Consider the following 26,479-nt stretch of genomic DNA (forward strand, 5'->3'; position numbering starts at 1 on the left):
TTTTAACAATCACTGGGGCCCAGGGCCGCCACATCAGCCCAAAGACTTTAGTACTGTTTATACTCTGCAGTAAAACCACTGAGGGAACCACAGCGGATCCTCACAGTAAAACAAGGTGATGGTGCAGGGCATCACTTTTGGTGTTGGAAACTAAGGTGTTCTGTAATAAAAATAAGAAATAAATTCCCCCTCTAATTAAAAAAAAACACAGAAGGACCGAGTCTTTGAAGCGAGGAAGCCCGAGGACAGCTGCAGAACAACACAAAATACTATTACAATTTTCCTTGTCAGCTTTAAGGTGTTAGACATCGCCGTTTAGTTCGGTCCAGCAAGCACGGGCACTAATAGCTGGTGAGACCAATGCAGACAAAGATACTATGCACTATTTGCATCTCTAAAGGACTATAATGAAGCAGTAAGGGCAAGAGGAAAGGTAAAAAAGGAAATAAATTCAAAGCCTGGGGCAAATCTAAAAAGGAAAATATTAAGAGTTTTTGTGCTAATGGAGAAAAATGGACAAGATGGCAAAAGTAAAATCCCATTGAGAATAGTAGGAATACAAAAAGAAAGCATTCATACAGTGCCCCCAAAAAGTATCTGGAAACACACTGTGTGAATGTAAATGCATAGGATAATTTCAACCAATGTGACATTAATGGTTTTGGTAAAACTTTTCAAGATAAACTTTTTACAAAAAGATGTTAGCTTTTAAGTTTTCAAAAATATTCTCGCATTCAGACTTTGTGAATGTCCATAAATGATGACCCACCACTACGCAAAATCTCACAGGAATTCACCTCATCCCACTGAAAAAACGATTATTTTAAATATCAGCAAAACATTTATTTTTACATTTATTTTACATGAATGCATTTGCAGATTATTTTATTCAAAGCAATTTAAAATGTATTTAAAGCAACAATTTATAGCTTTTCGACCTTAAAATAATGTCTGTAAAATTAAACCTGTATGACTGACTTTCTTCTCCAAGCAGATATTAAAAAATGTTTGTGCCAACATTGGGGACAAAAAACATCTCAAAATATCTTCTTTTTTCTCTACAGAAGAAAGATTCATACACAGGTTTTGATTAACATGGGGGTGAATCCTTTATTTTTGGGTACACTATACCTTTAAGTTTCTTAGCGGGGGTGGGGGTTGTTCTCTGAAATGAGAACTTACCGACCAATACATAAGATTGAAAAAATAAACAAACCACTTAGCAAAAATCTAAGATTTATTGAGAGTAGGTTTAGTAAGTGTGGAAACTGCAGATACATGTGTGATAAGAGCAGAAGCCCACTCCCACTCAATGAGAGCCGGCCAACAGTTTTGGCTTGTCACGAGTCCACTGGGATACAGCGACCCCTTACTTTCACAAACAATGAGTGTTATTTCATACCTATGGGTGAGACTGTAATACTACTGAAACTGTCGTTGATAACTAACAAATAACATTTGTGAGAAAATAATATAACGGAAAAGGATTTTACTTCGGTTCTGTTACTGAAGGAGCAAGTAGAAAGAGAGCGAGAGAGCTTTGCTCACATACTCATGTATACATGAAGCAGCTTCAACAAAGCTGGCATTAACTTCCTTTGAAGAGTGTTATTCTACCAAATATATTCCATTAAAGTTTGAGAAGTGCTTTTAATCCCTCTCTACTCTTACCAAACCCTGCCCCTCCACTATGCTTTCTCGCTCTGATATTTATGGTGCAGCTGAAGTACGTCGTCCTGAGAAACCCTCTCCCATCCTTCGCTATGGACGTGGTAGAGATTAACTTGGCCTCCGCTGTAGGCATCACGATAGGTGGCTTGGTAGATGGCGCGGCGACCCAGGTCGCAAGCTTCCTCCACAGTCAGATCTTGGCGAAGGCCGCTGTCAACCACACCATAGGCGTACATGGAGCCTGACCCCACTGCGAAGAGGTCTCCGCACACACGGTTGCCCTCTGAATCCACGTAGTAGAGTCCTGTGAAGAAAGAAACAGAAGGAAATAACCATCAGCAATGCTTCATGTCCTGCTGTGTGATAAAAACAGGGGCCGCCAAAAAAGATGAAAGCATTTAAAAAAAACTTAGAGCATTCAGTCAATCGATGTTATGAACACAAGGTTATAAATAATGTTCTGAACAATACAAGGTCAAATCCTTCTGTGAGGATACATGTGTGAGAAGGGATCATGGGAATTGTTGTTTGACTTTTTTCTCTGGATGCTCGATAGATGAAGCTTGATCTGGGGTCACCTGAAGGCTTTGGCATAACATTTTCAAAAAGGGAAAAAACTGAGTAACATCTTGTTCATATTAAGTAAGCTAAACACAAGCTGCTGACCACGCACGAGCGAACGTAGCACCAACCTCGAGACTGTGCCCGAGGTGTTATCGATTGCTCCAAAAACATCCAAATTAATTATTGATCTACACCTGAAATCCTGACCTCTCACCCAAACGTGATGGATGACGTAGATCACATAAGGCCGACAGCAGGGTCACTGTCTGTTCCAGCAATGGATCACTTTTGCAGCCCCGAAGCAAGTTTGTGCCACAGGCTGGGGTATGACGAAACACTCCTACCATGAGCACAGCAGAGTAATGGTGACTAGTCCCATCTGTGCTCCGGCAGAACCAGGCTGCAGATGGAACATTAATGAGCAAGCGGGTCAGTCTGATCCCAATTCACGGAGAACATCACTCCCAGCTTCCACTACAAAGTGATAATCTGAAACACTTTTAATCCTTTCGCTGTCAGACTGCTTTGAATAACTTTCAAGCAAAAATTCAAGGACCCTAAATTGAGTCGCAGAGACATTTTAAGGACAGTCTATAAGAGACTATGGCAAGAACTCACAATTGCTTTCGGTATGCAATGTTAGCTCGATCTGATAATTGCTACTGCTTTCTGAATACACAGGATCTTTTGACATTTTGCAGAGATTAAAAACAGGTAAAAATGCAACCAGACGTCACTTGACTTTCACCCAGAGCGGAGAGCAAAGGTACTTCAGCTTTTTTACCACATAACACCTGGATTCTGCGGCACACTAGCCACGACTAGACATGAATAAAAAGACATGAATAAAAAAGCAGAGGAAGTGACGAGACACCAAAAACCAAAAGAGAAACAAATGAAGCAATTAGAATTTGTGAGACCTCCTAAAGCCGAGGCGATGGAGCAGGAGCGGTCTTGAAACGGTACGACAGCCAGGCTTCTTGCGTTCCATCACAAAGCAGACAAGCAGTTAGACATGGCAGACTGAAAGTGAAACTGCACATATGAACGGTAAGAAATATACACCTGTGATTGGCTGACTGCTCTTTTGATTGTCATGCAGCCATGCTTGGTTAAGAGTGCCGCTGATGAGAGCCGCTGCTTGGAAAGCAAAGCATCTTTGTGTACAGACTTGTGTCTGAGTCTTCCATGCATGTATGACCACGAACATAAGACAGCAGTGGAAAAAACAGCATCATATGTTGTAAAGTTAGTAGCCCAACTGTGCGGCAGACATTTGCAGTTCCTGACAGTGCAGAAGTTGTCTACGCTTTCACAGCAAGTTCACAGTCAGACGGTTTAACTTCTTGCGATTTATTAAAATGGTACAATAAGTTAAAACATTTTAATTCTCACCAACCACTGAAGATGATGTAACTGGCTACAATGATACATAATCGTCTTACAAATAAACAAAGTGAAAGTAAGAGAAGTTTTTATAGTTTTGAGAATACAATTTTAAAGGGTCAGCTCTCCCAAACCTGTATAACCTTCTTTGTTCTGATGAACACAGAGAAAGATATTTGTAAGAATGCTTGTAACCACACAGTTTTTGGCCACCATTGACTACCATAGTAGGAAAAATTACAATGGTAGCCGTTTGCTATTCTACATTCTTCAAAATATCATCTTTTGTGTTCAACCGAACAAATATAAGAACTAACAGGCACAAAATGGACATTAAAAACTTGAGTTTCCTTTTGAGAAAACCGGCTGTCACTGAAACACTTCTTGAATGGTTCACATTAATACATTATTCGGGTAGTCTGAACAAGACATGGCAGCAATGCATTCAAAACCAAATAATAATAATCCTGCAAAAAGACCAAAGCTTTAAGGCTTCTGCGGTCTACTTAACAGCAGTTGCACTGCATAAATTTTATCACCGGCATCTTTGTGTGAACCTTCTTATAGTCCTTTATTAAATATATTTTTCACAGGGAACAGACACTAAATCCCAGATATAAATTTGCCAGATATTGCTCAGACTGTAAATATGCTCTCTTCTAATCAAGATTGAAATTTATTTGCACAACATTTACCTCACTGTGAATTACACACATTGTAACAAGCCTGCGCCTCTACCCGATCTCTAACGGCAATCATTACTCAAAAATATTTTATACGATTTACAGTGTAGTTGTCTTTGGCAAAGGCACATTTTTTTGGGGGGGCACGCTAGCTTGTGTCGCTCCCTGTGTAAACCCCAAAATATCGAGCTGATGGGATTTTGCATGCTCTGGCCGAGTGCGGCGTCCATCATAGTGTTGCTCTCTCCAGTCACCAGCATATTGATTTTCCATTACTGTGTCACTGCACAGGACCTCTTTAAACACATCGGCGGTGATGTAGAGGCCGTTACAGCACCTTGGTGTCTGCAATTGAGCTATGCAGTGCTCACAAAGAGTCATAGCCCTGTCGCCATCTGGTGGTTATGGGCAAAATAACACCCTGAGATTTTCCACGCTCTCATTAACAAACCCAATTTTGCAGCAGCAATTTTTCTTTTCCTCTTCGAGAGGCTTGAACTGTACTTCGTTTAAGATTGCGCTCTTGTTAGGAAGATACAAAATGAAGTGAAAATGGGCAAAGTTTGCCATTAAGGCCATTCCATTAAAAAGCCTCTTAGAATGCATATCCCAATTAACAAAAACGGACATCAATCACGGAGTAGCAAAGCAAAGGTCTTGAAAGTCCATTAACGTGCCCTTCGTGGTTCATCTCGAAGACAAAGTCATGGTACTGCATATTAAAATAACATTCCGACTAATGTTGGAGATTGGCAGGAAATTATGGTGATAGAGCTATTTTTACAAAGCTATTTCAGCAGAACGGCAGGGTCGAATCACCACAGCAAATAATCAACTAATTTCCCCATGCTAACTGCAGCAATCATTCAAAACATAAATGGCAAAATTCTGGACCCTTCAGACAGTCTTTAACATTGCAAAGCTATTCCCGATTGAAATAGATGACAGCTGTTACGTTTCAGTCCAACACCTTTGGTGTAAGCCGAAACAAACTGACAGCAGAAAAATACATTGCAAACTGAAATAAGAAAACATGTGATTGATCACATTCCTCCATTTTTACATTTCAAAAGCAACAATATTATACACAATTAATGATAATAAATATTAGAGAATGGTCAATTATCCAACCATATATAAATACAGATTTTCCAAAAATCAGATGTTATCTGAACATAATGATCTAAACATACAGATTTATAAATTATATATTATCTATATAAATCACTTGATAGTCTTGAGATTTAAGGTTTTTAACGGTATTACTACTTTTATCGATACCACTTATCGATCCGGTACTTTAACGGTACTCTTATCTGTACTTTTTGTGTTTTTTTTATGAAAGACAAAACTAAAGCTTGAGTTGTTTTCACTATTTAAAAAATTCTTTACTGACCTAACATATCTTATTTCATCACTACAAATACATTTTTAGGTAAGCTCTGCTTCATAATTTCTTAGGCATAATTTATTATTATTCATCCATTTTAAATGCAGTACCGTGAAAGCACTTTTAATGTTTAAGATTTATTTAGGCTACTGCTGATTTATATTTAGGCTATTTTTTATCTGATGTGTTTTTTAATGATTACATAACAATTTAAAGAAACCTTATGCAAACCTTATTTAGGAAGACTGCTAGGCTAGCATACGTACCCGAGGACGTGGATGATTAACTATTAGCTAGGTAGTCGAAAACTTAGCAATTTTCTGTCTGCACATAAGAAAGATGTTTTGCAAAAAATCTTGTTGCAACACACATTGTCTGCATCCACTCGAGTGAAATGTAACCAGACTTTAGACCGTTTGATTCTCTCCGCCATCGTCACTCTTATTAAGCACGAGCTTTCGTATTATCTGCTTGCACGATCTTGTGTTGGGTGCGCGCGAGCTCTGTGTAGTTTGGGACAGACGGACATTTCGAGTGCGAGATTGCGAATAACGATAATGCAGGTAAATGTCTTTATTATTATCGCAAATTATAAAAAAAATCAGTTAAAATATGCTAGGTAACGTTTATTAAGCAATAATAAATAGGAAATGTTTTTCTTCATTTCTCCAGTACCGACAGCAGAACCGTTTACGTCAGAGCTTTTTGATACTTCGGTCTTTCATAATTTAGCCCCGGAACCGATTAAGTACCGGGTTTCGGTACCCATCCCTACTTGAGACTATTTTTAACTTCACATGAATACTTAAACACAGGGCGAGACACAACGTCCAAAGACATCTATCTCACACATATGGATATGGAAAAATATGAAAGATTATTTTGGGAAAACGCTGTCAAAGTCAGTAAAGCGTTTCCACGAAGACTATCTAAAAAAAATCTTAATCATTCAACCATCATGGTTGTACTTTTCAAATAAAACAAACATTACTGCATGTAAAATTTGTAGAATCAGACCAACACTTACTACTCTGCATCTTACATTACACATTTTTGAAACCCAAGTCAAAGCTTTAATATACTCGTGTGTATTAATTGTTTACAAACAACTAGAACACATTGTAACCCACATTACATCACAATTAGACAAAGATCTATTTACCTGGCCCTCTCTTGTCCCAGCCACACACCATTGTCCCCATACTGAGACCCATTCCTTTGTACTGATACACCATGTTGGCCAACAGCTTGGATGCAGCTGCCACTGAAATGCGCTCCTTGTTGCGCAGCTCGTAGATGCGGCACTGCCTGGCCAGCAGACGCTCCCAGAAGCTGCAGTCTGCGGCTCCTCCAGCCATTGTGCCGAGCAGGTACGGGTTGATCTCAATAACCTTCTTTACCGTCTGAGAAGCAATGTAGGAACCAGCGGTCGCTCTGGAATCAACAGCCACAATGACGCCATGCTGAAACTGAGAGATGTGAAAGTGATGTTAGGTTTTTGAAAAACATTTAAGGCTTATTTACTTTGGACAGATGCTACTACAGAAAAAGTTAAATGCCAATGTATATCAACTTGGAAAATATGAAAGATAATTAAACAAGTAGATATTTACCATATAGAAATTTTAAACTCTGTTTCAAAATATGTAAAGAAGAGCAATGTATGGAAATTTGTACTGGCCTAATAAACAAATGTTAACTTTCATATGAATACCATCACTTATGAAAAATATACCCGTTTTAAACATTTAAAACTACTGTAGAATGATAATGTTGATTTTTACAGTTGAACTATATAATAGTGTCGATAAATATAGATATTTCGATACGTATCGATACTGAAAAATCTGAAACGGTTCCAATACACAAGTCCCACGTATTGATACCAGCGTCACACTCCCGCTCTCTCTCTTTTTTCCGACAGTGGCTGAATCCAAAATGGCACACTCAATGAGTAGGTACTTAATTTCAGTAAGTACTTAATGGGGGCTAAATGGGTACGTTCTGTTTTTCCTGAATGGGTGTAGTATGAATGCGATCCAGCCACCGTACGCAATATTGACGTGATCATTTGACAATTCTTCATCTGTTACTTTTCAATGGCGGGTGGCAATTTACGTTTGAGGTGAATATCCCCCACCTACTGTACTGGAGTGTGGGCCAGAGATTAGCCATGTGATGTAATGACAAGCGCAGCAACCGAAGTTATGAGCAACAGGTTGCATTAACACCGTAACATGGGATTTGTACAAGTAAACAACACAAGATCCGCGCATACAGAGCTTTTTCTTTTCATGTATTTTCATTTTTACCTTGTAGGGCTATATGCTTTTGATAAAAGTAAACAAGGAATACAGCACCCTTGTGATTCTGCGATGTGTTTTCGCAGTTAAATTTCAGCAATAACAGGCCCATACACACTTCCCATTGTGAAGAATGATTATACCAATGGAAAGTTCTTTTTTTAACAGAAAAATGCTTATTGAATGCAAGCTGCTGCTTTTTATTCTTTTGGCTGTATTCTGCATATTGGTTGATGTTTCTCACGTAGATACATTGCTCTAATATAAAGTCATGGCCTAATGGTTAGAGAGTGGACTTGTGAACAGAAAGTTGTCGATTCCATCCTCAGGGCCGGCGGGAAACGACTGAGGTGCACTTGAGCAAGGCACCTTACCCCTACTTGCTCCCTGGGCGCTGCAGTGATAGCTGCCCACTGCTCCGGGTGTACGTGTGTTATCGACTTGCTGTGCGTGTGTTCACTACTCTCATGATGGCTGTGCGTGTGTTCACTACTCTCATGATGGCTGTGCGTGTGTTCACTACTCTCATGATGGGTTAAATCCAGAGGACACATTTAGGGTCACCATAATTGAAACATAGGTCACTTTGACTTACTCAAATTTACAGACTTATATCCCGGATATGGTGGCAAGGCTTTCCATATAGTATATATAGTTTATGACCGTACTACCGTCTGCATTTAAGACCCGTATTCGGGATCTTCTGTGAGAACTAGAGAATCCCGGCCAAAACGGTAGTGTTGGCTGGTACGGAAATGACACAGCACCCCAAATAATATCAAAACACTTCAACACAGCCTTCATTTGCGCTTTTTGGGTCTGTTTATGTTCTTATTTGTTTTGTGTGATATCATCTGCGTTTATTATGTGCTACTGATGTACAGTGAAGATTCTCACCGGTGCACTGTCACAGGCCACGACTCAAAACATCAGACTATTCCGTGTAGTTGAGCAGTGCCGGATCACAACTCGCGTAAAGAAAACACCTCCGCACATCACCTGCAGTGGCAGTTACAAACTGAGATGGCAACATAGAGAGGCCATTCCAACGTAATGTTTCATTTGGATAAATAAGTAATTTAATTTTAGTAATTAATTGATTTCGGGCTTATTCGAGTTTTGTTATTATTTGTTTATGAAAGGTGATTAGAAAGTTGAATTGCACCAAAGTGTACCGGGTAAAACCACCTGATTAAACTGATCTAGTGAATAATAATATTTTGTTATATTCTGTGAGTTAAAACATCTTTTAAGCAATATATAATATTGTAAAGGGCAAATATACATATAAAACAAATAAATAAACTGCTGAAAATAAGCTAAATATTAATGCTCGATTTAAGAACAAAGCAAGGTTAATGTTAAATTATCTTTACAATAATTAACGTGTTTAATTGTACATGAGTCAACTGATTTTGCAGGCTGTGTGTGGTATTCTGCTCCATGAGATAGAAGTATATCAAGTATCTGTCGCTGAGTGCTTCAGAATCTGGGAAATTTTTATGACCTGTTATGAATACTGACGATTCGGACATACTACTCTGTTCAAGTACTGTTTCTCCTACTATATAGTAGATAAGCAGGCGTTTTTGGATGCAACATTAGTATCCGCACATCCAAGTCTCAACGAAAATAGTCCACCACCCAGGTATTTCTCGCCTACTATTTTGTGAATACTGACGATTCGGACATACTATACGTTCGTTCACTGCTTCTTGCCTACTATATATCAAGTAAGTCTGCTATTTCGGATTCAACCAGTGAATTGACACAAACTTCACGTGAACGCAGTGTAAACAGAGCCTCGCCTTCTCTAACAGTCTCAACTCATTTGAGGCAGTTAAATCAATGATCAATGATTATATGTGAATAAAAGCTAAATTAAAATGTGTTAATCATTCAAATGTATTAACTAACATTAACGAACAATGAATGAGAAATACATTTTTTCAAGTATTTATTAATCTCTTAAATAAAAAACAACTATTTATGTAAACCCTGGACCATTAATACTGACAAATATAACTTTGATTAATTTTTAAATAGTAAATGTATTAGTAAAATTAACATTATATTAACAATTAATAAATGATGAAAAAATTATAACTCATTATCTAATCTTGTTCAATTTAACTTAATAAACCCAAAAAATTTACGGCCTTGTTGTTATGAGAGTTATTTCCCTGCGGTATCGAAAATGGTATCGAAGTTCGAAATTCCAGTGTCGTGACAACTATAGTATATAATATAACAATAATAGACTCAAATATATTTTATTTACTTATTTTTATCAGTTAAGTGTAACTAATAAATATCAATAAGGCCATTAAGAACAAAATAATCAACCCTCATAGCAGGCTTAAAGGGATACTTCACCCCAAAATAAAAATTCCAATAATTTACTCAAATTCTGGCGCCCCAGAACTGTTAGCTGTCCTTCATTATTTAAAATCTCTTCTTTTGTGTTCGACAGAAAAAATAACGTATTTTTTCCTATTATGGTAGTCAATGAAGGGCAAAATCTGTCTGGTTATAAGCATTCATCCAAATATATTTCTCTCTGTTCATCAGAACATGTGTATCCAGATTTGGAACAACTCGAAGGTGAGTAAATAACAGAATTTTCATTTTTGGGTGAAGTATCCCTTTAATATTAAACATTTGCAGCGATGAGGGTTATCATTTAGCTATTCATAAGGCTTATAAAATATAAAACATGTCTTTTTTTTTGCATTAATGACAAAAAATACAGATTATATAACAATATTACAGAAAGAAATTAACAGACACTTGTCGTAGGTCATTAGTTAAGTTCTGCCAAGTTTAATGTTCTAAACTGAAATTATGGCAAACAAAAATTGTATGTTTGCTGTTTCTGTGGGCACTGTGTATGCTACGATAAAAAACCCATAAGATGCTGCGTGATTATACGTCTTATTACGCCTCGTGACAATTTGTATATCGACATAATGAAGCTGAGCTACAGTCGGTGTTTTCGTACCGTACTCGGATCAAACTTTTAACTTTCATATCGACCAAATAATTACAAAGTTGTTTTGAGAGGCAAATAAATGCTGTTATCGTGGGTGAAACGACAGGGGGCACTGTCACTGTGAAATTGCATAGACCCCAACTCTACGCAACCTCTTCATTTGTCACCGAGTGCACGCATCACTTTTCTTGCTTTGAAAGAACCCGGCGGACAGTAATAAGCAAGCCAACGAAACAGTTACATAAGGATTCACAGTGATAATGAGGGATTCACACTCCTGCTTCGCAACCCTTTTGTCTAATAATTGCAAGCCACGTGATCAAGTTGATTTAATAAAAACACTCGCTTTGAGCAGACAATAAAAGTAGTGTTATTAATCTTAAAGGTTAGTATATAGGTTGATCCAGTCTATCAGCCAGACCGATACTCTGCACTGTAGGATAATGGACTCACTTTGAACGCTAAGGTGGTCGTTCCGTGTAGAAATTCGATTTTTCTCTCCGATTCGTCCGCATCACCCAGCGGTTTCACGGCGAAATTCGCGCTCTCTCCAAGCGCCGCTCCGAAGCCCAGATCCGTCTGGTTGAGGCCGCAGCCGTGAACGAAAGAACGATCAAACTGATCATAGAAATTCGCAGACTCACTCCTCAACAGACTAGACAGCGCCATGTTTAGAGTAATAATGCAGCTGAGGCGCTCTGCTTCCTTTAGTAGAATGACAAAGCGACAGCACCCCCTACTGTCTAGGATGACCATTTAGCAAACCGTAGCAAAGGACGCGTGGCGAAATTATCTTGATGAGAAATGTTTCTTGCGCTTATACGCGATTTGCTGCATTTAAGAAACCTCGTGTTTGAGACATATTTCCTATCTCATCAAACGGGGCTTTTTGAATGTTTGTAGATACCTTTTATGTTTTAATGCTAAATAATTAGTATCATTCATGTTTTAATTAAATATTTTTAATATTATTACATTTAGACGTTACTTACGGAAATGTGGTGGGAAATATTCCAACTCAGAGGTGTCTTGAACGCAGCATAGCCTACTTAGATTGTTACTGGTACAGAAACACCCATGACAACAAGGTATTTGCACAGGTGCATGACCTAAATGTATCATATTAATTAATTTGTTGAAGAATATTAATCGTTTAGGTGTAATGTATACATGCCCTTTGTATAATTCATACAAAAATAAATTACAAAATATTTTTTATCATGGCATGTTTTCAGATAAAATGCCTGTGAGTTAGGCCTACATAGAATTTGAGTGGAACCGTATACAAAATATAACATAATACTTATTATTAAAATAATAATAACAATAACATGTTTTATTTAGATGTATTTTGACATCAAACAATATTTTTTGTTCTACTGTTATTTCTGTCTAATAATTCATGCGCATTCAGTTCTCTTCCTCTTGTCTTTATATTTTCCATATACAGATTTTATGTCCTCTGCCTCTTCTGCCAGCTCAGCCTTTTCTTTTTTCTGCCTTTCTTTCTCCCTCTCCTTGATCATCTTCTTTGCTCTCTCTCTTTTCCTCTATAATACTCCTCCTTCAGATCCTCTCTTTCCCTGCGCCTGAGGCCAAGGGCAGTGATGTGGAAAAGATCCACATTATTCCCAGAGTAAGCATCCCAGTGTGTGGCTCTGAAAACAGCCTGCCGGGCCAGCGCCATGGCTTCATCCACGGTCATTTCCCATCTCCAACCATCATCAAGCACAGCATATGCATATGGTGACCCAGAGCCAACAGAGATGACCTCTCCTCTCAGTTGCAAGCCATCACTGCACACATAGCACACCCTGGGACCGCACTGTTCCCCAATAGCAGAAAGAGTATTTTGATCAGACTGCTTATTTGTTGAGGACATCATCTCACTGTCGGCAGATGACACTGCATTGTTCTTAGCGGAATCATGCATATCCTGTTTCATTGTTTTCTCAACTTTTGCCCCCATTTTCATGCCTGTCTGAAAGGCCATCTGGGCATTTTCTCCGTCCCATCCACAAAGGGTAACTGCCACGCACACCTCAGTGCCTTTGAATGGATGAAGCATCATGGAAAGAAGCTTTGCAGCTCCGTTGACAGTTAATCTCCTCCGGTGGCGAAGCTGGTAGAGCCTCATTTCACGGGTGAGGATTCGCTCCCACAGCATGCAGTCTGCGCCACTGCCTGAGGTAGTGACCACCAGGTGAGAATGGATGGGCATAATCTTCTGACTTATTGGACAGCAGATTAGTCCTTTGCAGCTGGCACGTGTGTCCGCAGCAGCTATCACCCCGCCTTGAAACGTAAAGCCTAAAGTGGTGGTTCCATGTGATAACTGAAAAGGGCGTTGATGCGGAGACAGACAGGAAAAGGTCGGAGAGAGAAGAGATGGTGCTCCATATTTTCTGCTGTTCTGATGCGGGGGGCAGAGAAAATGGAAAGGACTGTCTGTTTCAAACTCAGATGGTGTCTTGCAAAGAGATCCCATCTCATTTGGTAGGTGTTGGCATGGGTGGATGTCATCAAGGTAGTCCATAAAACCACACACATCCTGAAGGGCCATTTCATCTTTTGAGGTGAAAAAGTCCTCTCTGAAAGCATCGATTTATATACAAGGTGTAGATTGAAGGTGTAGCGACTTCTGATTCTACGCTTGTTTGATCTCCATTGAGGCACAACAGTGAAGCCACTCTTCAAACATATCTCATAACTTTAAAAAGTGCAGAGGTTGTGTTTTATTATAAGCTTAGTTCACTCACACGCATATTTTATTATAAGCTTAGTTCACTCACACGCATATATGCATACACACATGCATATTTACTTAGATACAAGCTCTTCTATCTGTTAAATTAGTTGTAATATACTTAAAAGGAAACCCCACAAAATATTCTTATAAAAGTTTTAGGAATAGTTAAAAAAACTGTTCTGAATAAGGAAAGTGAGCTTGGTAGATGCCTAATAACCCATGTAGTGTGTGTGTGCGTTGGACAAAGTATTATAGAAAGAAGCAATTTAACACTTCAATTGGTTTTGATTGCTTCTATTGCTCAATATTGAAGATACGGTTTTCTCTATAACATTTCTGTTTTACATGATTCACAAATAGGCTTTTTGCCAACCGTTATAATGAATACTGTATTCATATGGTGCCTGTATAGTGCATATCCCAAAAACTATTACAGTACCGTGCGATGGTTAGTGGGCCGATACAGGTAATATTAAAAACATCATTTATTATTTTGTTTGAGAAGTTTTATTATGCAGCACAACGCACATATTCTGTTTAATCACATTATTTTCTTATGAAAAGATGTTTACTCAGTTTAATTGAGATCTTTTGAGATATTTTATGGTTTCCATAACATATACATTATGAACCATAAGCTGTTTAATGTAAAATGTATGTTATGTTTATTAGTGCAGTTTGGGCCTTAAGGTTTTGTTGGTTCTTATTTTAACATCCCATCAATAGAATCCAACATATTAGTACAGACCCTCAGGTGGCATTAAAGTTTTGGTTAATACCAATACAAATTCCATTCTAATAGACCATCATTTGTTGTGATGCTCGTTTTATTTCTACTGGTTTGTTTGTATACTCATATAATAATTTATATATATTGTATAATCATTATGTATATAAAACAAGTTGATTTTAACATAAACTACATCGTCCTTTGAAAAAATAATTTATATTTGTTAAAAATTAGAGAGGCATATTAACAGAAGAGAGCTCGCCGACTCTCTCCAGTCACCGCATCGCGTCTGATACTTACACACTGTCTGGTCTCGTTCTGAGATAACGCGAGAACCTTGCGCGAGAAAGAATCTGCATTTCACATTATCGCCATTTTGGATCTGTCACCTGTTTTGTAGAAAATTGGGGACGCTGTTGATTTGAGCCAAAATGGCTTCAGTTTCTCAATAGCCTTGTATCGGTATAATTTTCCCTCCCGTCTTGTCTCCTAACGATGGCGTCCGGCAGCGCAGGTAGCAGGGTCTCCTGCGGGAGAGATTTAAGTTGTGTTCCCGAAGTAGCGGATACTCTCGCCGCGGTAGCCAAATTAGGGTAAGCAGCCGGAGTGTCTACTGTAACTGAGATGGGTTATTTCACCATTGTGAATAGTGAAATGTGTCTAGTTGGAAGCTTGATCGGCTAGGTCGTTGCACGTGATGCACATGAGCGTTTGCTAGCTGTGCTAGCGGCTTGCTTGCATTTCACACGCGCACGCATCTTTTGGTTAAAGTGCAAATCCTGCGTAAAAGTGTCAGAATGTGTATTAATTTATTGGCAGGGTAGCCTTTCATTCTTAATTATTCGATTTTCAGATGTGTTTTTAAATTAACTCATTCAATCATTGTATTTTTACTCGATGGAGAATTTGCATCTGTTGATGCATATGTAAAGTTCTGCCCTCATTGACTGATGAGATTGTTAAAGAACAGAATCATGTTCTGGCGTTTTTGTGTTATAATGTATTACGTGACCTTACTGAAACTCAAACTTCATACTGACATTTCTGATTAAAATCTAAATAACGGTAGTCAACGGAGGCATCGTATAAAATTGTAACAAAAAAGTATTAATCGTGAGCTTTTTTCTTTTTATTACAAAGTAACATTTTGTTTGCTGAAAATCTGTGTAAATTCCTGTGCCGTTGTACTCCACAGCTTTGATTTCCTGTGCATGCCGTTGTTCCATCCACGGTTTAGAAGGGAAAATGAACTTGGCCCCGCGAAGTCACGACCTGGAGCCCAAACTCGCTCTGACCTGCTGTTGTGTGGCAGAGGTGAGAGAAGCTCTCTGATATGTGTCGATGATTACGTGTAAATAAACATAGATTGTTATTCAAAAATTAAGAAGGCAGATAAATGTTAGTTTTTCATCTATGAATTTGCCATAGCCTTATAAAATGTTTAGAAACAAAGTTTTCTTTGCATTTTTTTACTTTGCACTTTTTTAGTTTGGTGAGTTATCATCTGATTATAATTTTATCTTCTTAAATTAACATTATTGACAAACTTATTTTAATGGAAAATCACAAACGTATGATAAAAATATTTCTTAAACATTTCATTCATTTAAGCGTACTGTATCAGAGATTCACATTTGAGCCACAAAAATTAGCTTTATTTTATTTATTATTTAATACGATTATTGATATTATTGTTGTTCGCACCACACAAGTGGTCGTTTCACGTCATTGACCTACATATGGGTGTTAATATTCTGCTATATAATTTTAATAAGGTAAGTCCATCATTTCTCTCTAGACTGGAACACACTTGTTGTGGGAAAGTTATCACCCTGGATTGAGACGGACTCCGAGTTGACCACAGAGCGCAGAAATTCAGAGGCAGTATGTACTCATTCTTTTTCTCAAGTTTTTAATGGAAAAGTTCACATCAAAACTAAACATGTTAAACGTCAGTTTAACAAAAATGACAAAGACCTCCCGGAGTCTTAGGAACACAAACAATGATATCTTGGGGACATCTGAGAGAGATTTCCAGACCTTCTCGTAGTATCATGGTTATAGTTGACTAAAGACATTGTTAAATCAGTCCATCCGCTCATAGTGGCTAAATTGATTCCTGAACCAAAATAATTACTTAAATCTGTCATGCACCGTACGGCACACAAACCGAATGCACATGTGTCGATGTGCTCTTGTGAACACGCACCATAGACTGACAAGACACAGGAGAAATTATTGATTTAAGTTGTTATTTTGGGTTTTTTTGTTAAGTATTGTCGTCGCTTCTAAAAATAGAAATTGAGCCACTTTGAGCGGATGGACCAATTTAACGATGTCTTGGTACTTCTCTGGACCTTGACAACAACTATAACCATGATGTCTATGAGGAGACAGAAATCTCTCCGGTGTCCCTAAAATATGATTTTTTTTCTTTAATTAACCCTCGTTTTATGTTATTTCGTGTTATGACTGCAAGGAACTTTTTTACAACAGATTAATTTTTCTAGAGCTGTGAAATTCAGAAACCTCTGAAGTTTTCGGTGGGGGGGACTTAGAGCAGAGAGAAATGGAAAAATTAGAAAATGGTTACATTTAACAGATGCTGTACATTGCGTCACACAGCAGTGGTATATAGAAGTGCTGTTCTACCCTATTTGAAATTATACTTTCATAAATTAACATTTCGTTATAACTTCAAAATACGGTGAAACAGCACTTCTATTTACCACTGCTGTGTGCCGCAATGTACAGCATCTGTTAAATGTAACTATTTTCAAAATCTTCCATGACACATGCATGAAGCCCATTAATCATAATTGATTTTCAATTTCAAAATTGGCATCCAAATATTGCGAGAATAAAATAATCCAGGAAAAACAATCCATTCTGTTTCGCAAGGATTGTTTCATTTTGTATTGTTTTAATTCTGTGTATTGAATATGTGCATTCATACTTCATCTATTTTATTTACATACATTTTTGTTAAATTGAATTCAGTTTTAAATTGGTTATTTATTAATGATTTCTTTATTGACTTTTTCCACATTTAGTTAGTAATCGTGTTAAATAATTGTGATCTCAACATTGGGGAAAATAAACTTGATTATAATTTTATCATAATCAAGCAGCCCTAAATTACAGGAGCTTGACACCTTAAACATAATGCGACATGGCATGTGTAAGTAAAATCATTTTGCAGTGACTTAGAATGTGTCTTTTCTGATCAAAATTCAGTATTCCTCATATACAACTACTGTTTATTACCAGTTCACAATATCTTGACTGTTTGGTTTTTGTTTAGTCAAGTCATAAGTCCATTTAGCGATTTTCACAGAGCCAACTGTGACTATAGCCTACTTTTAATCAAGTTTCTGGGACTTTTTTTGGCGATCTTCCCACCAAAGAAGCAGCAGATCAGGTTTGTTGTTGTTTTGATACAATCACTCCTAACCTCTTTTGCGCCCTTGCTACAGGCACTGGTACAGGAGCTGAATTTCTGTGCTTATCTGGGACTGCCAGCTTTCATGATACCCCTGAGGGGTCCGCACTGTGCCAACCTGGCTCGAATCCTGCTCAACCACATCAACACAGGACACCACTCTTGCATGGTAATGGCAATCTGTAGCGTAGAATGATAACAAATACGCTCAGAACACACCATTATTCATTTGCATATACACCCTGGGCGTATCATTTACACACAATATTCATTCCGGCTGCTTTGCTGATGTATATTTAATCAGTTGATGAGAGGAGACAGTTTATCATTTTTAGTACTATCCATCTGCGCTTGAAAATAAGATTGTGGATGCGTCATCCATAAAGATCAAGCGATCAGATGTTATTGGAATGTAATGTTTATGATTCAGAATGATGATCGGGTTAGCCTTGATTCTTAATTGCTTAAGTTTCAGTTACAGTGTTCATGTCTTAATGTATAAGCAAAAAAGTAACTTTGTTTTCAATGACAGTTTTGGATACGAGTTCCACTGGTGGCTCCAGATGACCTGCGTGAGGATGTCATTGAGAACGAGCCGGCTAAACAAGTGGATGATGACCGCAATGATGAGCAAACCTGGGCATGGTAAGAGATGTATAACAAAGCGCTTTCATTAAATACAGATATTAAGTTATCTCATCAAAATGAGCAATTTCGTTCATGAGCTTTCCAAGTTTGTATTGTCAGTTTTTGTCTGATTAAACCTTTTAAGTTCATTGAGACCTAAGTGATCTATGGGCTGTCGTCATTTAATTTCCTTTTTTCTCTTCAGGTGGCACTCATTCAGAACACTCTGTGATTATAACAAGAGGATTTGCCTCGGTAAGACTTGAATACCCAAAAGCCCGGTGGTTAACTGGATCATATGCATCTAGAAATCAATGTCCCAGAAGTTCGATTCTTAATGTACCTTATTGTTTTTTCATGACAAATTAGCTTAAAAATAAATAGATTTGCTTCTACGTCTTTAAAGAATGTGTTAAAACAACATACTGCAATGAGCAGTGTGCCAAGTGCTTGCAAGTTTCTGCATTGTTTTTAATGCCCCGTCCTATAAAAACCTCATTGCAAAGCGTTCATTACATTCTAACAGGATCACAAACTCAACAGTATGTTTTCATAGTACATTAAACTCTTATCTCAAGGACAGTTTGATTGCTCATGATATAATGAGCCCTTGAAATTAGTTAAATGAAACAGCGTATTCTAATAAAATGAACTTTCTGTGTGAAGCTGTCGAGATCGGTGCTGACCTGCCGTCCGACACAGTGATCGACAAGTGGCTCGGAGAGCCAATCAAAGCAGCCATTCTCCCCACCAGCATATTTCTAACCAATAAAAAAGGATTTCCTGTCCTTGCAAAAGCCCATCAGCGAATCATCTTCCGCCTCTTCAAGGTAAATGTTCCAGATAAGTTTATAGTGTTAAAGGGGTCATTTGGCGCGAATGTGTTTTTCTTTATCTTTGGTGTGTTATAAGGGGCCCATGCATGTATTAGACACGTAAAAGTTCTGTGTTTCGGAACAAAAGATGCATTCTATCAAAATGCTCATCAGACCTGAAACATTTCCCGTCACACGCTTGCAGTATTCGACCAATCACTACGCACTGGTTAACTGGCCAATCATAGCACACATCACTTTTCAGAGCGATAGCTTTGTAAGAAATCTGCGCGTTTCAGAGAGGTGGGGCAAGGGGAGATACAAAAATGCACGGTGAGTGGAAAATAGTGTTTTTGAACCTTAAATCGTGTATACACATTGAATTACAACTAAAACGAACTAGAATATTCATTTTAGCCATGTCATATGATCCCTTTAAGTCACTTTTATTCGAGCCGATGTGGTTATCTGACCTGCTGCCACCTCCACAGCTGGAGGCTCAGTTCATTTTCACAGGGGCAAACCGTCACACTGAGAAAGACCTACGCTCCTACCTGCAGTATCTCGAGTACCTCAACCAAAATCGTCCAGCACCTAATGCCTATGAGATGTTTGCCAGAGGCTATGAAGATTACCTACAGTCACCACTACAGGTGTGTTAGAACATGTCACATAAGTAATTGTTTTGCATTATTATCGTATTTTGGTGATGCCAATGTGAAGTCATGCTTTTTTTTTTAAATCAGCCTTTAATGGACAATTTGGAGTCACAGACGTATGAAGTGTTTGAAAAAGATCCTATTAAATATTCTCAGTACCAGCAGGTGAGTGAATTGAACATATTAATGGAATATAAATGATCTAAAATCTAGTTTTAGTGCTGTGGTTACCACCCTGTTGTATTTATTAAGTTAATTTTGCATTATATTTCTCAACAGGCCGTGTACAGATGTCTGTTAGACAGAGTTCCCGAAGAACAGATGGAAACCAATGTACAGTAAGTTTCCTCACTACTTACGGTTACAGAGTAGTAACCAAGATTTTATAATTTCAGTTGAATGGGGCTTATTAAACTGTAAGAAACATTTACTGGAGTAGCTAAGGATATTATGGTTGTGTAATTTTTACCAGTTTTCTTTTTACTGTGTGACACAAGCCACATGTCACAGAAGGACACATAAGTGTTTTGAATTAATAGTTCATGTAAATGTGTTTCAATAAAGTATTGCTAAACGAGTATTATGTATAGAAAGCCATGTTATGTTTATGCCACATTGTAATTTTAATGCATTTCATTCAGTGTAATAAGAGGCATAATTTAGACCTATTTTTAAGTGACCTCGTTTTACCAATTAATTCCTTGCAAATTTTATTTTTTTGCATATTAATATAAAAAAACTACACCGTGAACATGGTTGACAATAACAGGAGTGACATTTTATGCTAAACGGTTTATATAAAACAAGCTTTACGAAATTATTATAATCCCATTTTTAAATAAAATATTACATATTAAGTCTTGTGGACTCAAGTGGCACCGAACCGTGAAAATGACCCATTTATGAAATGTTGTGAATGACAGTTGTCTGCTGTTTGCTTGCTAGACTACGCTAACACAGTTATTTTTCAGGGTACTAATGGTACTAGGGGCAGGTCGCGGTCCGCTAGTAAACGCCTCGCTTCGTGCAGCTAAACAGGCGAAGAGGAAGCTGCGCGTGTATGCCGTGGAGAAGAACCCCAATGCTGTGGTTACGTATGTATCTTAACACAAAACTGGTCAAAATAGATTTCATGACATCTCTATAGGAATCACCAGTGTTTTGATAATCAAATTCCATTCACAGCCTGGAGAACTGGAAGTTTGAGGAGTGGGGGGATCAAGTGACTGTTGTGTCATGTGACATGAGGGAATGGGCGGCCCCAGAGAAGGCAGACATCCTCGTGAGCGAGCTCTTGGGCTCATTTGGAGACAATGAGCTTTCGCCGGAGTGCCTTGATGGAGCGCAGCACTTTCTCAAAGGTTTGTATCAGCTTTGGATTTTATTTGAAATTCAGTGAGGTATAGCTTGATAAGCTTAGAGACCTCTTCTTTTATTTCAGATGACGGAGTGAGCATTCCTTGCTCCTACACATCTTTTCTGGCTCCATTGTCGTCTTCTAAATTATATAATGAAGTCAGAGGCTGTCGAGAACGGGACAAAGACCCCGAGGCCCATTTTGAGACACCCTATGTTGTCAGATTACACAACTTCCACCAACTTGCAGACCCCAAGCCCTGCTTTACTTTTGTGCACCCAACTACAGGTAAAATGATGGCACATATGCAGGGATATTTCGCTACCAAATCAAAATTTCCCCATGTTTTACTCGCCCTCAAGGTATCCAAACTGAATATGTTTTTCTTCTGAAAGAATAATCCAGTCAGAGTTATAATACCATGTATCATTTTGCTTCCGAGCGGTAGAATGGGAGTGAACGGGTGTTGATTTTTCGAAGCTCCAAAAGGTGCATCCATGGACAAAGAATTGCTCGACAGGTCTCTGTGATCTTAAAAAAGGTCTTCTGAAGCGTCTGTTTAAGAGAAATATCCATATTGACAGTGCTATTAACATTGATGTCTAGCTTCAGTCATCTTTTGAATGTGCGTGAACCAGAGGCTTGTTCTTCCGGCAAATGATGGTGACGACATCTCCCGCCAGAGTAGCTTTCCTATTGGTGAAAAATGAAGCGTTCGTGAACAATCCTTATCATAAGCAAAATGATAGCTGGTATTCTAACGCCGACTATTCTAACGCCGACTAGTTTATTTTTCCAGAAGAAAAGCATATTCCGTTAGGATACCCTGCGGGCGAGTTAAAACATGGGGACATTTTTATTTGGTTGTGAAATATTACTTTAAATTCAATATACTTCAGTTTCACATATACACCTGTCGATGAAGTCATTTATATATTCTATATCCTGTACAGATATGAATAATAACAGGTATCAGTGTTTACGCTTCTCCGTGGGCTGTAATTCTGTGCTTCATGGCTTCGCTGGATACTTCGAGGCTACACTCTATAAAGACGTCATGCTCAGTAGGTTTCTTAAGATGGCAGTGATTGTGGTGTATGTGTAATAATGCCATGGCAACCTAATGGTCCATAAGGACCACTGATTACATTTCTATGCATGTTTGTAGGTATAAAACCAGAAACACACTCTCCTGGAATGTTCTCCTGGTTCCCCATCTTATTCCCTTTGAAAGTAAGTCAACGTTGTTAATTGTCATCAGTACACAGGCAAATCTTAAAATAGGGAATATTGTATGTTCTCAAAATAATAGGAAAATTGTTTGACTCGTTTCCAGCTATAAAAATAAATGAATATTCTAGTGTAACGCTGCTTTGATGTTAGCCCCTTTGGCACAAAAGAAAGCAGCTAAGCACTCTCAAAGTGTTGGAATTTAAGCATTGAAGCATGCACTCACATCAGGAGCGTCTTAACACGCCCCCTATCTCTTCCCTCCTCGCAGCAGCCGATTCCGCTGTCGTCCGGCGATAATGTGAGCGTGAGGTTCTGGAGGTGTAACAATGGCAAGAAGGTCTGGTATGAATGGGCGGTGACTGAACCTATATGCTCTGCTATTCACAACCCGGCCGGACGCTCATACACCATTGGCCTGTAGGGATACTCGTATAGAATATAGGTCTATGCTTTTTCTTTCTCCAGTCGAGCAGCAGGCTTAATAACCCTGTTTCCATGGCCAATCCTTTATTGATCTCAGAGCTATGTTAAAATATGTCATGCTTTGTTTCAGAGATCTTTGGTTACTTTACAAATGTGTACATTTTGTATCATGGTCAGAAGGATCAATTAAAAGCTCACATACAAGGTACCCCTTTAAAGCAGCGTGAGATGTCCTGGTGCACTTTCTCTGTTCCGAAACGTTTTTCAAAACCATAAAGCCTGTTTTTATTTTGGCCTATAATAATGCTAAAGCTGTGAGTTCTTGAAGACTCTGATTTCATAGAACCTATTAAGTGAGATGAGACATGCATGTACTTCCCTATTGCCCACCAGTATCCTGAAATGCAACACGGTTAGATCAGCTATATGTAGTATGATTTCCAAAGGCCTGGTTTAGAAACACGTTCCATACTTTTGTACGGTTTCCTGATTGTGTATTGTCATAACCTGAATAAAAATAAAGTTTAAATAAAGTTTGAGGTGGTTATTTTTAGAAAGACATTTTTGACTGATGTATGTTTTGTTGTCTTTAATTGAAGTTGTTTCGTAAACAAACTGTGTTTAATGCGTATCAATAGAATAAAATGTAACAATGCTGGAAAGTAACAAAGAACGAAAATGGCAGGAGTAAAACATAATGGGATGAGATTTAATTTTCAGCATGCCTATAAGATCAGTTGGAAATGTGTTTTATATTTTATCAAATGCATCTACTTTTGACAAGATGCTTAGGCTTTTGAAATTAGATTTATTCAACATATGCAGCAGTCATATATACAAAGTTAACTTTAAAAACTGATTTATTTTCCTCTCGAACGTCTATTCGACTTGTAGGTGGCGCTACTATGCCACCAGATTTCAAAGCAACTTTTTGAAACCGTTACATGGTCGAATGCATTAAAAAGACACAGAGCTCATTTAAAGCGAAGGCATTTTAAGCGGAGAAAACGATCAATGCTCCTACAAAAGTTAATTGTTTAATTTTATGGTGCAAGTGAACTGGGGCCAGTTGACATTTTAAAACATCGATTTTTTTGTAGAAGAAAGAAAACCATACAGGTTAAAAGTGGGAGGGGTGTATGGTTCTTATGTTTTGGTGAACTATCATTTTAAGTCTACAAACATCCTGGAAATTTATTTAGGTATGGTATTTGACGCAATTTCATTAAAAGTCTTTACAACGATTGAAAAAGACTCGTGTATGTAGCCTACATGTTTACCCACATTGCGTCAGTTAATACTCAGTTGGTCTGTGTTGTTGAAGCTGGCCTTACCAGCCAAGAACTGAACCTAGCTAAAACCAAGCATCTTGCTACTTTTGTTTGATCATTTAATACATTTCTGGAGGAGAAAGCACGTTACGTAACGAAAAGTGTATACCGTAAACAAACACATGCGCGCCTCTCTTATCTGGAGGGAAGTCAGGTCTGGTGAGGTGGTCGGAACTCGTTATTCTGCTGTATAAGCCTATTGGACAAATACAATAAGACAGGCGATATTTGGTGCTTGGTTTAGAAGAATTTAAGAATTCACATTCTCAAAGTACCAATATTTTCTTTTCTATAAGTGTAATGTTCTCAGTCCTGTCCGGGAGCGCCCCCATGTGTGTTGGGCGAGGAAGTGTGCTGAGGTGTGATTCAGAACAGACATGAAAAACAATGCTATAAAGTCAACATTTAGAAATAAAAACTACCCAAAGGCATAATCCATTTAATTAATATAATTAATTAATGAGTTTTTATCATGTGTGAATGTCAACCTAACCAAGGATTTGTTTATTGCTCTTATGATGTGAACAAGAAGATTTGAACTTTTTTACACGTTTTGACTTTTTATTTTCTATTTGAGTAGACATGTGAAGAGGAGACTCTGACTGTGTGTTCTATTGACTTGATTTTAGTTCTTAATACTAGGCTGTATACAGGGGCGTTGCTCGACCTAAAGCTCTACTGGGGCACAGGCCACCATCACCTTTTTCAAGAAGTATGCAACACAATGCACTATACAAACTTCTCTTGCTTAAACCACTATTCATCCAGTGCAACAATACCGTGGAAGGTTAACATTATGTATTTAACATTTTTAAAGTATCTTTAACATCCTATCAATAAATAATCTGCATTCATTACAAAATGATAACAATCGATTATTACATCTTTGCAAGAATTTACAGTATTTAAAAAAACTGTCATTTTATGGCTCCAAAGATCGTATTTGATCTAATAAAAACCACAACATTTTCTGGTTTCACAGCCAAGTCCAAACAAAGTTGGTTCTTTTTTTAACCAACTGTATTGCATTAAACTGTACTGCCTATAATAGCACAGTTATCTCAGCCATATTTACTGGCAACTTTTTATGTAATGTCCTAAACTATAGTAAATTACATATTAATTTCCTTTCTGCAAGTACAGGACACAAAATGTTTTTCTAGGCAACAATGCTATTCTACAGATTTGACAAAGGTTTTTCTGAGACATTTTCCTCTAATGTCTGAGACTAGACTGGCTGGGGATGTGCAGTAGTGTGTTTATCAAGTCCCTCAAACTCATCATCTCCTTGTTTGCACAAACAAATTCTGATGTCCATCTATAGGGGCCATTAATGATCGAGTCATAATAAGATTATGGATATTATTAAGAAACTTACTTTAGTTTCGTAATGTTTTCATAACCTTCATCAGTCGCGTGTCGTCACCTTTGCGCGCATGCGTGCTGCTGCAGTTGTTGCGACTTGCGAGGAAACGCACGCGACTGAGTCTATTAGGCTACTACGTTGTATATAGATCCATTTTGCCGCTGTTATACATATAAATTATTACACTGACAATTAAAGTAAATTGTTCAAGCTTAAACTTGAAATATATACTGGGGTACAGCAGATTTAAACTGGGTCACGTGCCCCATTAAAGGGGTCTAGCGACGCCCCTGGCTTGTATACAAAAATTTAGTATGACGCAAAACAGTGACCTTTTAGGAAGTGTTATATTGTGTTATGGGCTACAGTTTTGTGTATGTACTTGAAGTTTTTCACTGAAAGGTTAAAGCCTTCTGGCAATCATCCTCAAGAAAATAAGGATGATAAAGAAATACAATTATGCATGTGACGGGTAGGCCCATTAATGGACCTGTTTTGCCAGTTAGCTGTTGATAGCACTCCATCATCACCAACGCAACACAACACATTGTGTTTACACAATGACATGGCATTTAAGCAAGAGTTAAATGTGTGTAGTGCACATTTAAGCAGCTAAATATTTGCTTAATTTTTTAGAAATAGTATGTTTAGAGCTGAATATGGAGTGCATTTTAGGTGTAGTACATCATTGAGATACAATTCAGACTGGGCCAAGCTTTCATAAAAGAGGGGGAGAATTTCAATGGTTATCACGAATC

General features: G+C 38.0%; 3 protein-coding genes across 3 annotated transcripts; 1 reads left to right on the top strand and 2 right to left on the bottom strand.

Annotated features, from left to right (window-relative positions):
* Window positions 1-827: 827 nt before the first annotated feature.
* Window positions 828-11,714, bottom strand: psmb5 (proteasome 20S subunit beta 5). The gene is made up of 3 exons (XM_079451915.1): window positions 11,443-11,714; window positions 6,857-7,163; window positions 828-1,975 (listed from the first exon to the last, which is right to left on the bottom strand). The coding sequence occupies exons 1-3, from the start codon at window positions 11,656-11,658 to the stop codon at window positions 1,689-1,691; spliced, it is 810 nt and encodes a 269-aa protein (XP_079308041.1). The 5' UTR covers window positions 11,659-11,714; the 3' UTR covers window positions 828-1,688.
* Window positions 11,715-12,389: 675 nt separating this feature from the next.
* Window positions 12,390-13,552, bottom strand: psmb11a (proteasome 20S subunit beta 11a; the record flags this gene model as incomplete). Its single annotated transcript, XM_079453675.1, is given in 2 exon segments — window positions 12,390-12,512; window positions 12,515-13,552. Coding segments are annotated over 2 exon segments (1,161 nt in total).
* Window positions 13,553-14,739: 1,187 nt separating this feature from the next.
* Window positions 14,740-23,653, top strand: prmt5 (protein arginine methyltransferase 5). The gene is made up of 16 exons (XM_079453838.1): window positions 14,740-15,061; window positions 15,664-15,782; window positions 16,267-16,352; window positions 17,945-18,079; window positions 18,443-18,555; window positions 18,743-18,792; window positions 19,204-19,367; window positions 19,844-20,005; window positions 20,099-20,176; window positions 20,291-20,349; window positions 20,983-21,105; window positions 21,197-21,372; window positions 21,453-21,656; window positions 22,322-22,432; window positions 22,537-22,601; window positions 22,870-23,653. Exons 1-16 carry the CDS (start codon window positions 14,964-14,966, stop codon window positions 23,020-23,022), a joined length of 1,896 nt encoding a protein of 631 aa, XP_079309964.1. The 5' UTR covers window positions 14,740-14,963; the 3' UTR covers window positions 23,023-23,653.
* The last annotated feature ends 2,826 nt before the right edge of the window (window positions 23,654-26,479 follow it).

Source organism: Barbatula barbatula, assembly GCF_947034865.1.
Source record: "Barbatula barbatula genome assembly, chromosome: 3".
NCBI lineage: Eukaryota > Metazoa > Chordata > Actinopteri > Cypriniformes > Nemacheilidae > Barbatula > Barbatula barbatula.

Coding starts and splice junctions, on each gene's coding strand:
- psmb5 (XM_079451915.1), bottom strand. CDS start 11,658: ATGGCGCTGTCTAGTCTGTTGAGGAGTGAGTCTGCGAATTTCTATGAT. Junction 7,164..11,442: donor CGACCACCTTAGCGTTCAAA/GTGAGTCCATTA, acceptor CACATCTCTCAG/TTTCAGCATGGCGTCATTGT. Junction 1,976..6,856: donor CTGGGACAAGAGAGGGCCAG/GTAAATAGATCT, acceptor CTTTCTTCACAG/GACTCTACTACGTGGATTCA.
- prmt5 (XM_079453838.1), top strand. CDS start 14,964: ATGGCGTCCGGCAGCGCAGGTAGCAGGGTCTCCTGCGGGAGAGATTTA. Junction 18,556..18,742: donor GATGAGCAAACCTGGGCATG/GTAAGAGATGTA, acceptor TTTTCTCTTCAG/GTGGCACTCATTCAGAACAC. Junction 21,373..21,452: donor AGCGCAGCACTTTCTCAAAG/GTTTGTATCAGC, acceptor CTTTTATTTCAG/ATGACGGAGTGAGCATTCCT.